This window comes from Camelus ferus, chromosome 24 (assembly GCF_009834535.1).
Source record: "Camelus ferus isolate YT-003-E chromosome 24, BCGSAC_Cfer_1.0, whole genome shotgun sequence".
Taxonomy (NCBI): domain Eukaryota; kingdom Metazoa; phylum Chordata; class Mammalia; order Artiodactyla; family Camelidae; genus Camelus; species Camelus ferus.
Window position 1 is genome coordinate 4,818,602 of NC_045719.1, and position 16,510 is coordinate 4,835,111.

Below are 16,510 nucleotides of genomic sequence, written 5' to 3' on the forward strand. Positions count from 1 at the left end.
CAGGCTCTGAGGGGAGGGAGGCGGACGGAGAGCTCAGGGCAGCCTTGGAAGGCTGGCCCCACCAGCGGACGGGGTCTCTCAGGGAAGCGTGACCACAGGGATGCGTGAGAGTGTGTGCGGAAGTGGGTTACAATGAGAGGTGGAAAGACACTGAAGACAAACTTACTTCCATCCCATTCCTGACTTCAGTGTATTCAAAATGGGCATTTCGAGTGTAAAGCTAATTCAGTCATTTGATTCACCTTTTGTGAAATACCAGAAGGATTTTGTAAATGCTAATTAGGCTAGAGGACATTTGCATCATTTATCACTGGGCGGTTGGCCACCTACAACATACAGGTGACGCATTAATTTCAAGTCCACGTAACGCATGTAAGTAAATGGCAAGACTGAGAACTTCCGTGGCCGGCTGCGCCATCTGCTGCTTTGCCAGGCACTTCTTCACGCTGCACTTGTATTGAGGGTCTCCATGGGGATGTTCTCAAATGCTGCATCCTTTCCTGCAGAGGCCAAGGAGCGCCGGTCGGTTTATTGTTTGACTGCCTGTTCCCCCACCCCCTGCCCCGTGCCCTGCTCCTCAGGGGGCCTTGGTGGTTCCTTCCTCCGAAGCAGCTGTGTCCTCATCTTTTAATCAAACCTCTCCGGTCAGAATGAGCCATGGGCCTTCAATCTATAGCCGGCCATGAAGTGCTGTATCTCAGGGATGATGGGGGTGAGTCTTTCAGGTTCTCGCCTGGGAATTTCAGTGGAAGCTGGGGCAAGAGTCAGGCAGCTGAAGGCAGAATCTTAGCTGAAATGCTCTCAGAGAGGAGGCGGTATGCAAAGTCATAAAGCGCTGTACGTCATGGATAAGCAGAACCAGGGGTAAGTAAACGCCGTGAAGTCGGAGACGCGGGGAGAAAGGGAGAGCTGAGACTCTCTAATGGCAGAGAATGATCTAGATAATCCAGTCACCGCAGCTGTAGTGGATTATTCCAGTTTCGGAACTGGAATGTGAGAGCCAGCCAAACACTCTCATGGTGTCTGGCTGTGACACAGGTATCCCCGTAGTAACAGCCCCCGTCTCCCCCAAAAAAACATCGAAGGTGGCAGAAGAGAGTGCCTTTCCTTGCGTGCCAGAGCACAACGTGTATCTGAGGTCTACGTCACTTTTTATCTTTCAGTTTTGTTGAGATATTTTGACATACGTCACTGTTAAAATTTAAGGTGCATAGGATAATGACCTGACTTACCTACACTGTGAAATGATCACCACAGTAAGTTTAGTTCACATCCATCATCTCACACAGATACAAGGAAAAAAGGGAGAAAAGAGAAAAAGAAAAAAGGTTTTTCCTTGTGATGAGAATTTTATGATATTTTCTCTTAGCAACTTTCACCTACTCCACAGGGTGTTAACTACAGTAACTACATAACTTACTGTCATGTCGTACAGTAAATCCTCACTACTTATTTATCTTATAACTGGGAGTTTGTACTTTTTGGCCACCTTCATCCAATTCCCTCATCTCCACCCCCCACCTCTTCTTCTGTGAGTTTGGTTTTTTGGGGTTTTTTTGTTTTTAGATTCTACATATAAGGGTGATCATACAGTATTTCTCATTGCTTGACTTATTTCACTTAGCACAATATCCTCAAGGTCCATCCATGTTGTCACAATGGCAGATTTCCTTCCTTTTTAATGGCTGAATAGTATTCCTGTGTGTGTGTGCATGCGCGCGTGTGTGTGAACATATGTATGTGTGTATGTATATATCTCACAGCTTCTTTATGCATTCATCTGTTGATGGACACTTAGGTTGTTTCCTTGTCTTGGCTGTTGGAAATAGTGCTGCATTGAGTGTGGGGGTGCAGATCTCTCTTCAGGATACTGATTTCATTTCCTTCGGATATGCACCCAGAAGTAAAGTTGCTGGATCATATGATAGTCCCATTTTTTAATTTTTGGTGGACCCTCCGTGCTATTTTCCATAGTAGTTGCCCCAGTTTGAAATCCCAGCAACAGCGCATCAGGGCCCCCTTTTTGCCACATCCTCACCAGCATTTATCTCCTTCCTTTTTTGGTGATAGTCATTCTCACAGATGTGAGGTGATATCCCATTGTGGTTTTGATTTATGTTTCCCTGGTGACTAGTGATGTTGAGCATCTTTTTATGGAGCTGTTGGCCATTTGAATATCTTTTTTGGAAAAATGCCTATTCAGGTCCTTTGCCCATATTTCAGTTGGATTACTTGTTTTTCTGTTACCGAGTTGTATAAGTTCTTTACGTATTTTGGATATTAACTCTTTTTGTATATATGATCTGCAAATATGTTCCCCCATTCTGTAGGTTTCCTTTTCATTTTGTTGATCATTTCTTTTACTGTGCAGAAGCTTTTTATTTGTCTTTGAGTGTTTTTGTTTTGTTGCAGGGGAAGTAATTAGATTTATTTATTTATCTATTAAAAAAATTTTTTTTAATGGAGGTACTGGGGATTGAACCCAGGACCTCATGCATGCTAAGCATGCACTCTACCACTGAGCTATATCCTCCCATCTTTGTTTTTTGGGGTTTTTTTGGGGGAGTTGTTTTGTTTTTTTATTTTTTGGGGGGAGCAGCAGCTTTTATTTTGATGTCGTCCCACATGTGCTGTAGGCGTCACATCCAAACACTTGCGTTCTTTTGGGAGTTGTATGGTTTCAGGTCTTACATCTAAGGCTTTAACTCATTCTGAGTTAATTCTTGTGAGTGGTGCAAGATAGGGGTCTAGTTTCATTCTTTCACAGGTGAGTATCCAAGTTTTCCAGAACTATTTCTTGAAGAGACGGCCTTTTCTCCACTGAATATTCTGGCTCCCATGTTAAATATTGTTGACTGTCTTTGCCTGGGGTTCTTGCTGGGCTCTTGATTCTGTTGCATTGGTCTCTGTGTGTCTGTTTTGATGCCAGCACCTTTCATATGGTTTTGATTAATACAGTGTCATAAAATAGCTTAGAATCAGGAATTGCGATGCCTCCTGCTTCGTTCCTCTTTCTCAGCACTGCTTTGGCTCTGCAGGGTCTCTTGTGGTTTCATATATAACTTTTTTTTTTGCTTCTTTACGTGCTCTGAGTGACCTTTACCCTCATTTTCACCCTCCTCTTTCTCCGTTCCAGCTGGTTACTACTCTTTCTGTCCCACACCCTCCAACGTGGATAGATATTCATGACCCGGAGCAAAGTGCTAATGAGGGCAGTTGAGGGTAAAGCCACCCCACAAGTCACCAAAGGGACCCTCCCGGCACAGCGTCTGCCTTTGACTTTTTAATCAGTTTATCTTTACAATGGATGGACAAGGGAAGACAATTTAGCTCGGACATGAGGTCACAGCTAAATGTAGAGCAGACTTTCTTGTCTCTGGCTCTATTATTAAGGAATTCAGCTCGCTCTCATCCTTAGATTCCTCCTTTCTCCACCCAAAGACTGAAAAGTAGCTCCAGAGCAGGGACGCTGGAGTTGACACAGATCTAGTTTGGCTAAGAGACTCTTTCCAGGAGCAGACGTGGCCTTTTGAGCTTTTTTGTTCGTCCACGCGCTTCTGCTGTGTGGTGTTAGTGGGCAGAGCTCCCTGGGCATCTGAGGTGACTGCTGCACGTGTGTACTCTCCTTCTTCAGCTCGGCCTTGCCCTCGCGTGGAAGTCAGTGCTGCTTCACTTGAGCGATAGAGCCTCCCTGAGTTTTAGCCGAGCGTATGGCTACCTGATTGGCAACTATATTTCATAGTCTCCTGCGTGGGGCAATGTGGCCACGTGACTCAGTTTCCCCCAATAAATGTGAGCAGAGTGATGTTTGTGGCTTTTATGAGGACTCCTCAAAAGGAAATGCCTTGCCTTCCATTTTCCCTTTGGCTACCTTTCAGCCCCAGATGGGATATTGGTTCATAAACTCCACTCTTGCAGGGGAGGGCAATTTGTGGGACGTGTCAGAGCAGTGAGATGGAGGGAGATGGACTCTTGAGCCGAGCTGGTGGAGCGGAGCCCCCTGCACCCTGGAGAACCTCTGGGCTTTTGCAGGAGAGAGCAAACAGCGCTCCTCCCGGCGTGAGCCGTTCTGCTCGTGCGTTTCTCTGGTACAGCCGCCCAGGCTCCAGCCCAGCCCCTGCGCAACGTGGCCACTAAACGCTCAGGAGCCTCCCTGAGTGCTGAGTAGGGGTGATAGCACTTGGTTTTCTAGCAACCATGCTAAAATAGGTACTGCTTGCCCACTTCACAGATGTGCAGAGAGGCTTAGAGAGGCGAGGGGACCTGCCTGAGATCACGTGGCTGTAAGTGGCAGGAAGGACGGGACCCAGCTCTGTGGGGCTTCAGAACCATGCACTCTTAATTGCTGTGCCTCGGTGTCTCTTAGTGTTACAGAGCACTCCTTCCTGCAGAGGGCGTTTGGAGTCCTCTGCCACTTTTAAGCTTCGGTCTGTCACACACTGTGGCTCTCGACTTGACCCTTCTCTGCTTGGTTTGGTGTAGATTGCTCATTTTACTCTGCTTTTCTGGGGGGATGGGTGGGGTGGGGGTTATCCTTTAGTTCTGAGTAGATTCATCTTGCCTTATTCGTTAGATTGTACATCCCGCAGGGGATGGTTCTAGTGACACAAATGCTGAATAAATGACAATGACACGTCTAAAGAGACAAGATACGTCTGGTCTTCGGGAGTGATGCAATATTCTCTTACGTGATGTTCTCTCTTGCTGGTGTGTAAGTTCTGTTGTTAATGAATCAATCCTGGTGAAGTCCCCCACCCCCATTTTAAATACATTTTTATGGTATCAGCATATCTGCTTAGAGAAGACATCGGAGGGGATGATTCTGAATAAGGAATGATGCCCATTCTGTGTGTCACTCCAAATATAAGCAGGTGGCGTTTAAAATCGTCACAACTGTGCTTTAGTCCAGTGTTGGATTCATGGTCGTTCTGCCACGTGTGAGTTAGTAATAATTTTGCTGTATAATAAAAGTTTCAAAATAATAGTGCCTCAAATAAGATACATTATTTTTCTCCAACATGTGAAAGGCCTGAAGTGAGGCAGCCGAGGACTGAGATGGTGGCTTCTTGGTCACTGGGTTCTCAACCTCCTTCTAACTTTTTCCTCCCAAATCCCTGAAAATGGTTTCCAACCTAAAGGTTCCCTCATGTTAGCAAGAGCCCCGTGGAGACAACGGTTGTGTCCGAGTTGCAGGCAGTGGGGTGGAAGAGCGCCGAGGGTCTTTACCCTCCTGCCCCCTTCTAAAGAACTTCCACCTCACTGGTAAGAACTTAGCTGTACCTAGGTACCCAGCTGTCCAGGTAAAAGCAAGGGTTTTGTCTTGTTTTAAGAAGGAGAAGAATCAAGGTGGAGTGGACCGCCTGCCTTCTAATTAGAAAAATCCCACCATTCTAGACCAGGGGTGGCACACTCTGGCCCGTGGGCCAGATCTGGCTTGCAGCCGTTTTTTGTAAACATAGTTATTGGACCGACCACAGCCATGGCATTCGTTTACACATCGTCTCTAGCTGATTTCACGTTACAACAGCAGAGCTGAAGTGCTGTTACAGAGGTTATGTAGCCCACAAACCTAAAATGTTTCCTGTCTGGTCCTCCAGAGAAGAAGTGCGCCAACCCCTGTTCTAGATCAGAGATCTGATGACTGAATGGTTCAGTCCTTGGGATGCTGTTACAGGAGCAGCATTGGGCTTAATATGAATTCGGTAATAATTTGTCCTTCTCCAGCCCCAGTGATGTTATGGCTCTTAGGCATCTGTTTGACTGCAAGTAACATAAAATCTGACTAATGGCAGATTAAACAAAAAGAAGTCTGTTTATCTCATCTTCAGAGAAGTCCAGAAGTACATGGTCCAGGGCTGGTGCAGACGCTGAATGATGCTTTCAAAACTGGGCTCTGTTTTCTCTCCCCAGTCATGCCCAGAATGTTGGCTTTCATCTCCAGGCTCATTGTCAGACGGCCGCGGCACCTAAAGGCATCATGCCCGCATCCCGCCCAGAAAGAAGGGGAGGATGCAGGAGGGGCCTGAGTCCTTCAGTCCCTTTCCAAAAACTTGCCCAGAGTCCTCACTGGCCAGGACGATGCCTCGTGACCCCCACCAGCGGAGGATTCCAGGAGGTTGTGAATATAAGTGGCGCTTCGCGGGGCAAACAAATGGAGGTTCTGCGAGAAAGGGAGACAGGAGACAATAGGTCCCTGCTGTCCAGGGCCGCCCGCTACTACCTGGCCCCCAGGGCGCGTACGTAGTGTGAGCCCCTCCTTTCCTACCTGCCCTCGCCTGTCACAGTTCCCCAGATTGATGCTGTGCTGTTCACCTCCCTCCCTCTCGTGTGTTTGGCTAGGTGAGAAGCCTGGAAGCGAGCCTGAGGAGGCGAAGCTGCAGAGCGCCAGCAGACAGATCGTGCAGAATGCCATCCTGCAGGCTGTGCACCAGGTGTCCCGGGAGGCTCGGCGGAGGGAGGCCAGGACCAGTGACGGCCGGGGCAGCCGCCAGCCGGGCGTGGGGGAGTTAACCAAGAAGCACGAAAAGAAGTAGCACGGTGGACCTGGCCCTTGTCACACGCTTGGTTTCCAGCCTTCCTCTTAGTATAGGACACGTCACCAAAACGTTGCCAGTAAAGCAAACCAGTGTCACCTGCACCCAGTAGTAGAGTGAATTTGCACTAGCCCCTGGCTGGGAGGCCCTGCTGTGAAAAAGTGCGTGAGATGGTTCTGTTTGTATGAGTGCAGCGCCTCTGAAACGTAGTGGGGCCAGACACCACACTGTAATTGCAAAAGTAGTTTTGCAGCACATTCATTTTTAAAGTTCTTTTTTTAAAAGAGAATGATTCTGTCTGCTTGATTTATGTTTGCCTTTTATGCATTTTTTTCTGTGAATTTAACCCGCAGTCTTTTTTGCTGATACTGAGTGCTGCATTGTGATCCTCATAATATTTTAAAAAGATGTGCTGGAAAGGTAAGGGAATGGAGTTTCAATCCTCCTCAAATATAGGATTGAAGGCTGTAATAAAGTGGGTTCAGGTCCAAGGTCAAAATCAGCAAAGGCAAATTCTAAGACCTAGTCCCTCAGAATCGTACCAAAGCATGTGTTCCTGTTACTTTTAAAGAAGAAGGAGTTTAGCTTTTCGAGAACGCAGTCTCAATTCTCTTAACTGTCTGATAGCTGGTATTTACTCTCTGTGCAGAAATCCTTTGGAAATATTGTGGAGTTCTTTTTGCATCTCAAGATGAAAATAAGACGGACGAATCTGTATGCATGAGTTGCCAGTGTTAGGAGCCCCACGAAGAACACCTAGAAGTGTGGACTGCATCCTGGAGACAGACTTGGGTATGATCTGGGGGTGCACTGTCCTTGTGGGGAGCTCTAGGGCCTTGTGAATTGCCACGTTGCCACCAAGCTATGCATTTGCACTAGCACCTCGACAGAAGGAACTTCTCTTTCCCCATCCACAAATTCCATGTTTTTGAAATTGTGAAAATAATACACATCAGGAATGAATGACACTTAAAATGGAAGAATCATTTTCTCCCGTCCCTGAAACATGAAAACAAAGCGGCCGTGATGTGAATGCAGCTCTGGAAACGTGTGTGCCAGTGGATGAAGCCATCTCTGCTGCAGCAGAGTGACCCGCCCCGCCCGCGTGTGGGTGACGCACCGCCCTCTGTTGTCCTTAGAGTCCCGTTTCCAGGGCTTCACAACAGTTTGAGTTGGTGCTACTGGGGACAGAGGAAGAATTTGACCTTTGTTAGAAACCGTTTGGCTTCAGCATATCAAGGTCTACATTTGATGGTTTTCTTAAAAGCAAAGTATCAGCATATGGAATGTGACTGATATTAAGATAGATTTCTAAAATTCCAATATGTTACACTTTCCAGAGTGGATTGATGGATGGATGAAAACAGTCCCCTATCAGCTCTATTAGACTGTCTGACACGACACACAGGTGGAGTGAGTTCACAGGGAGAATGTCTGTGGGAGGGAGCAGAGGGGTTCATATTTAAATATGATTTACTCATACTTGTAGTAGTACTCATGACAATGGAAAAATGAGTTTGAGTTGACCTGAAGTCATCATTGATGTGCTGTGAGTGTACACTACAGGGAATAGGAGTGAAGTATCAAGGGAGAGCATTCAGGGGTATCCACAAATAAAATAACTCAATGCTTGTGGTTTGCAAGGGGTCTGGCTCCCTGTCTGCCGAGATGTCTGGGTATAAGCAGCCTTGGAGCTAGCTGTTACGCAGCAGAGACACGTAAGCACATTCGCTTTCCTTTCTGGTGTGTCTGTGCCAATACCTTGGGGATCTTTGAGAATATCTGATTAACCTCTGTATCTAAATGTTGTTTATAAATAAAATATATCCAGCTTCGAAATATGCTGTCATTTTAAGCAAAGTTTTCTTCGCCCTGCTGTTTGGCTCATTTTATATGGGACCACAAGGCGTGGTCCCAAGGCTGTTTTCCAAACCTCTAGCTATTGTGACCCTGAAAGGGCTTCTTTCATGGGCTTCCATTGTCACTGACTGAGGAAGGCCGTGGGGTGGGGGCTCCTAAGGCTTAAACAGAAAATGGTATGTGCTGAGAAGTGGCCTTTTGCTCTCAGGAAGGAAAGGTAAGTAGATCTGGAAAGCCAAGGGTCTTTCATGATCTTTCTGAGATGGAAAGTCAACAGCAAGAAAAGAAATGGAGACACGGTCAGTTCTTGGAAGGAGAAAAAGTCATCAGTCCCTGCACGCAAGAGGTAGGCGCCACGTTGGCTGAGTCCTAAGAAAACCCAGCCGTGAAAATAAATGCATCTGTTAAACTCCTGCTTCTCTCTGTCTCGGTGCAAAGTTACTGGGTTTCAAAGGGGGGAACAGAACTTCACTTGGTATAAGATCAAGACGGGCCTCCCCTTGGTTATGGTCGCAGACCAGCACAGAGCTTCTGGCTTCAGGAATTAGTGGGAACACGCTTTTAACGCCCTTCACCTCCCTGGCTTCCTAGACAGTGAGAAGCACGTGGGCCTCCCAGCTCTGCGGGCTTAGCGGTTTGTCCTGGGCTTTGCCCGTCCCTGGGGTAGAACTGGGGAGGGAAATTCTTCCGTGTTGCTTTGCTTTTCTGTGGTCACCTACCCCTGTGAACAGAACTGTAAATCCACAGAACTCAGCTTCCTGCTGCCGGAGCTTCCTCTTTATTCCTCTTTTCTCTTCTGGTGGTTCAGTCTTCCTTTACGATGTGGTTTCACGTTGCAAGTAAATGAATCAACTGTTCAGAAATAATCACTGAATTTATGCCACTCAGACTATTTTCATGGTTTAAGGTCCCCTTAAAAACCTACAAAGAGGAGGGAATTTTAAATATATCCATGGTAACAACTATTCTGAGTAAAATACAGTAGAGACTGGAATCTCTGAAAAATCTGGTAATTAGTTTAGCAACTTTAGTACCCGAGCAGGTATAAAAACTAAATACTTCAGTTTAAGTAATTCTTCAGTTTATGTAACAAAAAAGTGGGAAATACAGTAACAATGTGGGCTCTCGTGAGTGTGAGAACATTTTCTGAATATATTGCTACACATTAACTCATTGTATCTTGTCACAACCTCACAATTCAGGTGTAGCCGGGAAGATTTTACTTTAAAAAAAATTTTTTAATTGAAGTATAATTGATTTACAATATTATTTTAATATCAGGTGTACAGCGATTTTATTCTCCTTTTGCAGATAAAGTCAGTCTGAATCTCAGAGAGGGTAAGTGTGAGAAGTACTGTTGGGCGTAAGAATACATAAATCACTGATCTTTGCGGGCATAGGAGTTAGCTGGAGAGCTTAAGAATGTAAATTTCAGGGATATCTATGTTAAGATGAACAATAAATACACCTTTCAGAATAAGATATGTAACATATGGTAAAGGACCAGCAAAAATCATCATCAGGAAAAGCTCAATGCCATCACCCTCAAAAAGTGGGAGTGAGGGGAAAAAAGGGGAAACTCCAGAGGGAACAAAGTGGAAAATCATGAGAGTCTGCAAAGTTGCTGCTTTTCCCTTCAGTCCTCAGAAGGCGCAGAATCCTGACCCAGGTGTGGAGCAAGACGAGTGAGTGAGTGCCCTTAACCTTCGTCTTACGGCTGGGGCGCAGGGAGAGTGACTGTGGGAAGACACTGGACAGAGAAGAAGGGGCTGCTTTCAGACAGAAGTGACAACCTTGTCTTCCAGAAATGGGAAAAGACGGGACGTCAGAAAGGAAAGAAAATATGTATTAAAAAGCATCGCCTCATTATTCTAGGAAAATGGATACAGAGGCTCAACAGCAATATTTCCAGAATAAAAGAAACACCCTTGAAACTTGTAGGCTGAGAGCTAGTTGTTTACAAAGGTAAAACCTGAGGCTGGCATCCGACTACTTCACAGCGACACGTGACACCCTGACATGCAGGGAAGGCTACAGAGTAGCTCTGGAGGCGAGTGTGAAGGAAGGCTGCTACTCCCAGCCAAGACGTCGCTCCAGAACAAAGGCGAGCATAAACAGAAACCAGGGGCTCTTCCTGGGAAAGCTGCTTGGCCAGGAACTTCAGACAACTGGAGACAGATCTAAAGAACCTAGGTGTCCGGAAGCCGCACTGCAAGGGCTGCGGAGAAGTGCTTTCACTTAAATAGCAAGTGAATGTGACGGAATTGTGAAACCGGGGTTAAAGAAACGAGTGTGAGTTGTCATGTCTTGACAGCATAGAAATGCACCTTGCAAACATCAGGAGATGGGACAGGGGACTTGACATTGTGCTGATGACTTCATCCGTTCAAGGAAGAGAACTTACCTGATCTTGAGTTGAATGATCTGGCTAAAAAACCCCGAGGATACCAGTCTCTTAACTGACTTTGTACTCCCTTTCCTTAACCTTAGAGGAAGGTATTAGAAAATGATATCTTATAATAAAGATTATTTAAAGTTTAGCAAGTCCTTTGGTTTCCATTTTAGTTTCTTTTTGTTTCATTACATTAAAAATGAATTGATCACAGACATAGAAAACAAGCTTATGGTTACTGTGGGGAAACGTGGTGAAGAGGGATAAATTGGGAGTTTCGGATTTGCAGATACTAACTACTGCATATAAAATAGATAAACAACAAACTCCTGTAGAGCACAGGGAACTATATTCGATACCTTGGAATAGCCTATAATAAAAAATAATATGAAAAGGAATATATATATATATTCACATATATATACACATATACATATATATAAATGAATCACTATGCTGTACACCAGATATTAACACAACATTGTAAACCGACTATACTTCAATAAAAATAATAAAAAATGAATTAATTTATATGTGTGTATGTGTATGTATGTGTGTATTTCTTTGATTCCACGTGTGACCACTATTTACTCACTCTTCATTGAAACAGACCACAAGACTTGCAGCACGTGAAGACCCAGGGCGATCTTCCCATTAAGAAAAGTAATTCTGTGGACTATCACATGTAGGCTACAGACGGTCCATGGTCTAAGTAGTGACAGAAGAGAAGAATAGCTTTATTCACATACTGCTTTTCAGCTTTTAAAGCAGGTTCCTTTTGTGCTTGAGATCCTCTCTTAGGTGGTTTCTACTTAACCATTGAACCAGTGCTTCCCCTACATGCCTGAGCCTTGTGTCTAAGAGTCAGTGTCCTTGCACCCTCTGGCACTAATGCTCCATTAGCTGAATTGGTGGTGGCCATGCACAGTCCCTCAGTATTTGCCATTTTCCCCTGCACAGATGGCTTCTGACTGCAAAGCGCTGTCACTTTCTGCCTGTGTGCTCAGCCCACACGAGGGGCAGCTGAAGCACCAGGGAGCAAAGTGCCCAGGTGCAGCCCTCAAACGATGATGCGCCAGCCTCCTGTCTCTCAGTGGGCCAACCCCGAGGTTCACAGGCTCCCAGCAGGCTCCCAGCAGGCTCCAGCCTGGCAAGCCCCAGGAGTGCCCAGCCCTTCCCTCCATCTCTCTCACTCCAGCATCTTCCCCCCGGTGCTTCCTAGGGTGAGCTCCCCAATGAACTACTTTCACTCAAATCCTCATCTTAGAGCGTGCTTTTCTCCGGGAACCAAACTTAAGATGGTACTATAAGTGCTGCTTATCAAAGAAAACTGAGGTTACTAATGCCTTGTGTTTGGTTGCAGGCAAATTGGAACAGCCTTTCTGGAGAGACAATTCGCCTCAAACATACCGAGCAGAAGCTGGCATCTTCAACACAAACCCCCAAGTAGCAGACTGTGAGTTGGTTAAGAAGTCAGACTCGTCGTGCGTTTTAATTCTACTGTGGAGATCTTGGTTGTCTTGAGATTCAGTTCTGTTTTCTAAATTGGCTAATGGGTAACAAAAAAACTGAGGTTTAGCAAACAAGGAAGCAAATTTCAAGTCCAGTAATCTGAGCGGTGCTTTTGCTGCTGAGTTTGAGTCTTTACTAACAAGTCTTGAGAGAGTCATCCTTTTACGTTTACTTACTGTTCTGCTGATGCTTTATAGTTAACGGTTGCTCTTGGAAATCTGGAGAGAGAAATTCATGTAGATTTATAAGTTGCTCCTAGTTTTTAAAAAGTTCAAAGTTTATGGGGAAAGCCTGGGATGTTGGAACCAGAGCGCACTGCTCTGTCAGTCGGGGGAGCTGGGCTCGTGCTCCAGGCACGATCACTAAAAAACACACTGTGCTGGTCCTTTGCAACTTCTATCACCTTGTGCAATTGCATATTTATTTTCAGGTTATTTGTTTAATTTCTGTTTCTGCGGCTAAACTGTAGGCTACATGAAAGCAGGTAATGTGCCTGTCTTGATTAACCTGTATCTTAATAAGATGTCAGCAAAGAGTGAGCTTCCAGTAGTTACTTGTTGAGCAAATGAATCAGTTACCTCTATGATATTAATAAGCATCTTAATTTTTTTAAGACTTGGTTTCCAAATCTGTAAAATAAAAGTTGGTTAAGATGATCACTAAGATTCTTTCTGGTTCTAAAATTAAATGATTCTAGGTGGGGTATTTTTGTATTTTTTATTGAGTTTTCATGCAATTGTATGGCTTGATGAATTTTTATGTGTGTTTATAGCCAAGTAAGTGCCACCAGATTGACATAGAACGTTTCCAGCACCCAAGCACGTTTCCTTAGGCCCCTGCCAGTTGATCCTTCCACAAAGCTAACCACTATTTTGACCTATATAATTATAGATTAATTTTGCTTATTTCTGAATGTCATACAGATGGAATCATGCTATATACTTTTTTTTTGCCCTTTTTCCTCAACATTTTTGTCTGTGAGATTCACTTATGTTGGTGCAAATAGTGGTAATTTTTTTTTTTATTTGCTATGTCTGTTACATAAATATACCACTACTCATTTATCAGCTCTACTAGGGTTTCCCCTCAGTTTGGGCTATTACAACGAAAGCTGCTGTGAATATTGTACAAATTTCTGGGTCGCTGTATGCCATCTCCTTTGGGTGGATCCCCAGGAGCAGAATTGCTGGGTCATAGTGTGTATATATTTACTCGATCCTGTCAAAGATGGTTTCCAACATGGCAGCACTAATTTATCCTCCTCCTAGTAATGTGTGAGAGTTTCAGTTGCTTTATGTGTTTGAGGCAGACCTCGTCCTTCTAACGCATCAGGAGATTATGGGAACTTTCACTCTGCCTTTCAAAGCCCTTGTTCCCCTGCCTCCCACCTGATCTGCCAGAATTCAGCATGAGTCCTTTAGGGGAAAACTGGCCTCATTTTGGATATTTTACGTTTCCGTTCAGTTCATCTGACTGCCAGAATCCTCACTGATTTCCTTTCCTCCATCCTCACGCCCAATCAGACACAACTCCATTGCCCTCCCCCTTTTAGGGGATAGTCTGGTGATAGTCTGCACACCCTGGAAGGGCTTGCCCTGATCTGGAATTCCAGTATACCCAGTACCCACTGCGTCCTGCCACTCTGCTTTATTTAAAGTAGGCTTTTTGTAATTTATCCACTCTTTTTTCTAGTTGCTAGAGTGGGAGCATTGGTTACATCCTTCCCAGAAGCAGGAATCCTCTGATTCTGTGAATTACTCATCCAGACACGTCAGTCCCAGTGATACCAAGCCAGTTACAGATCCCATTTTTAATATTGGGATCAAACATAACAACAAAACCCCAATTGTCACTTTTATTTATTTTAGAATTACAAGGTGGAGGGAACCTTGAGTAACTCCTTACTCTACCAATGTGCTTTTTGATAGTGTTTTGCAGTGAGGAAATTTGGATAGGATCACAGTCACTTAGAACTGTGCTCAAGGTGGGCAAACAAGGAATCCAATGTTGTTAGATAACAACCCTTTTTTTCTCTTTTTTGTCCAACTTTCTGCAAACCCCCTTCTACTCCACTTTAAGAGTCTCTTATGTTCTCCAGGCTTCTGCCTCACCACCATACCTTAACAATTCTGAATCCAACTTTGAAAGGAGAGGAAGTGAAAGAGAGAAGGGGAAAAGAGGGAAAGAAGTTTAAAAGTGAATTAGGAAAGGAGAAAGATTTATGGTCTGTGTAGAAATATGAATGTATGGGCACGTCCACATAGATCCACACGTGTGTGTGCGCATTAGGGTGTATTTATATCCTAAGTCCAAACATGCACATTTAGGGTAAAATCTTCTGGTCTTGATTCTAAATGCAAAGTATGCCTATTTTGTAACAACAATTCACATAAATATGAAACAAATAGTTTGTGTTAATAGGAATTTCTTAGACTTTCACTCCCTTTTGGTGACTGGAATTCAGTGGCACTGGGACAATTAAAAGTAGTCTTCCTCAGAGACGTAGGGCCCCTTGATCTCTTGGAAACTTGCCAGCCAAAATTCCAAAGAGGATTCTTTCATTCCAATTGAGTGATGAACTCAGCCTTGCTACTGTTTTGGGAAAAAACAAAACAAAACAAAATCAACCCACCAACAACGCCTTCCATCATCTTTATTAAAATAATTTTCCTTCTGGAGTAGCTTAATATGCTCGTTTGTCTCAAGCAACTTTATTTTTTATTGCATTAAAAGTTTATTGAAGATGAGAGTTCATGTGGGTATCATTACTAAACTGTTACAAATCACCTGATGCTGATGCTTGCTCAGGACTGATTAGATTTGGGAGCTTAAACAAAAGAGTTCGTCTGCTCTGGTGCTTGTTTTCATTATTTCAGAGAAAGAGGATCATTCTCCAGTTTCCACTTTTTGTTATTGGTTGGAATGTGACCAGTATCCAGATGTTGGCGTCCTTACGTTCAGTCCTGTGGGGGTCTCAAGACCTAAAGGAAGGGAGAGCTCTTGAGCAAATGCATCCTTAATACTAGCTCGACTTCAGAGCCAAGGCCACCATGCTCTCTTCACCTGGCAAAGCAAGCAGGGTAACCCTTCCTGCCTAGACTAGCAGAAGACCGGAGCACGCTGCCGTGCACCTCCTTTGTGTTTTCAGGGCCCGCCCTCATTCCTTCTAAGCCTCCAAAGACAGGGGTGACCCTTGGCACAGTCTTCTCATACCATATGCACGGGAGGGTGAGAGCCATTAAAGACTGGTCCCATGCAGAAAAGAGTTCCAAACAAATAGAATTTCTTCCTCCAGTTCATTTCTACCTATTCTCCCCATAAAGGCTCCTCCCAGTCTCTTAAAAGTTATGTCCCTTGGTTAATGATCTAGTTCTCTACGCATGAAGATTCTCTTTTGTCCTTGACCCACAAAAAGAATTTTTTAAAGGTGGAGTGAAAGAAAGTTCCTTGTGCTCCCTCATAGGGAAAAGTACGCTGTTAACATTACTTGAGAGGATTAGTTCAGGACATGTGTTGATGGAGATGCTTAGTTAGAAAAATTCCAAATACTACACAGATTCATTCTGTCAGAAAGCTGCATATTGGGTGCTGTGTGAAAATCCTAGGGCTAGGAAAGGAAAGGGAGGTAAGACATCCTTCAAATGCATTTAATATAAAGTAGAAACCAACAGGTTTATTAAGGCAGATACAAAATGGTGACAGAGAGAAGGAGTGGGTCCTTGGAGGAAAGGACTTTACAGTGGAAATCTTTTTGAACTAGAGAAATAGAAGAAACAAACAAAGTCATTGTTTGAAGTAAAATTTTTACATTATTTTAATTATTTTGGATTTCAGCCATACATTTTCATATATTGAAACTACCCTGTGAATGGTAGCCTTCCTCTGCTTGCGTGTCTTTGTCTCCAGCCACCCTCTACCTCGCACTTTGTGCTCAGCGATCCTAACGTTCTTGTGGTATCTCTTTGATTTCACACCTTCGTGCGTGTGATCGTGTAGTCCCCTCTGCTGAGAGCATTTTCCCCAGCCTCTTTTATCTGGGAATCTCTTACTCACTTTCCAGAATCATTTCAAGCATCTTTTCTTCCTGGAAGTATGTCTCACAACTCTGGGTCTTCATTCATCCACCCGCTGAGATTGGTCTAAGCACAGCCTTCCACGTGCCCCAAAGCTCCCAGGGACAGCTCTGTCTCAGGATCCGCCACATAACCTTACA

At 44.5% G+C, this 16,510-nt stretch overlaps 2 protein-coding genes across 3 annotated transcripts in view; both read left to right on the forward strand.

The window, feature by feature from the left end:
* AKAIN1 (A-kinase anchor inhibitor 1) overlaps window positions 1–8,374 on the forward strand; it is a 42,442-nt gene extending 34,068 nt beyond the window's left edge. Inside the window, exon 2 of the mRNA XM_032467525.1 lies at window positions 6,340–8,374. Within this exon, the coding sequence (XP_032323416.1) occupies window positions 6,340–6,533 (194 nt within the window). The 3' untranslated portion in view covers window positions 6,534–8,374. The remainder of the gene's footprint in view (window positions 1–6,339) is intronic.
* The window catches only part of DLGAP1 (DLG associated protein 1), a 989,257-nt gene that overhangs the window by 72,078 nt on the left and 900,669 nt on the right, over window positions 1–16,510 (forward strand). Inside the window, exon 3 of one of the 2 annotated variants that reach the window (XR_004315048.1) lies at window positions 6,340–6,471. The gene's annotated coding sequence lies outside the window, so the exon portion shown is untranslated. Of the gene's footprint in view, window positions 1–6,339; window positions 6,472–12,148; window positions 12,242–16,510 lie in introns of those variants that run through there. The other variant, XM_032467518.1, reaches the window with a different exon arrangement.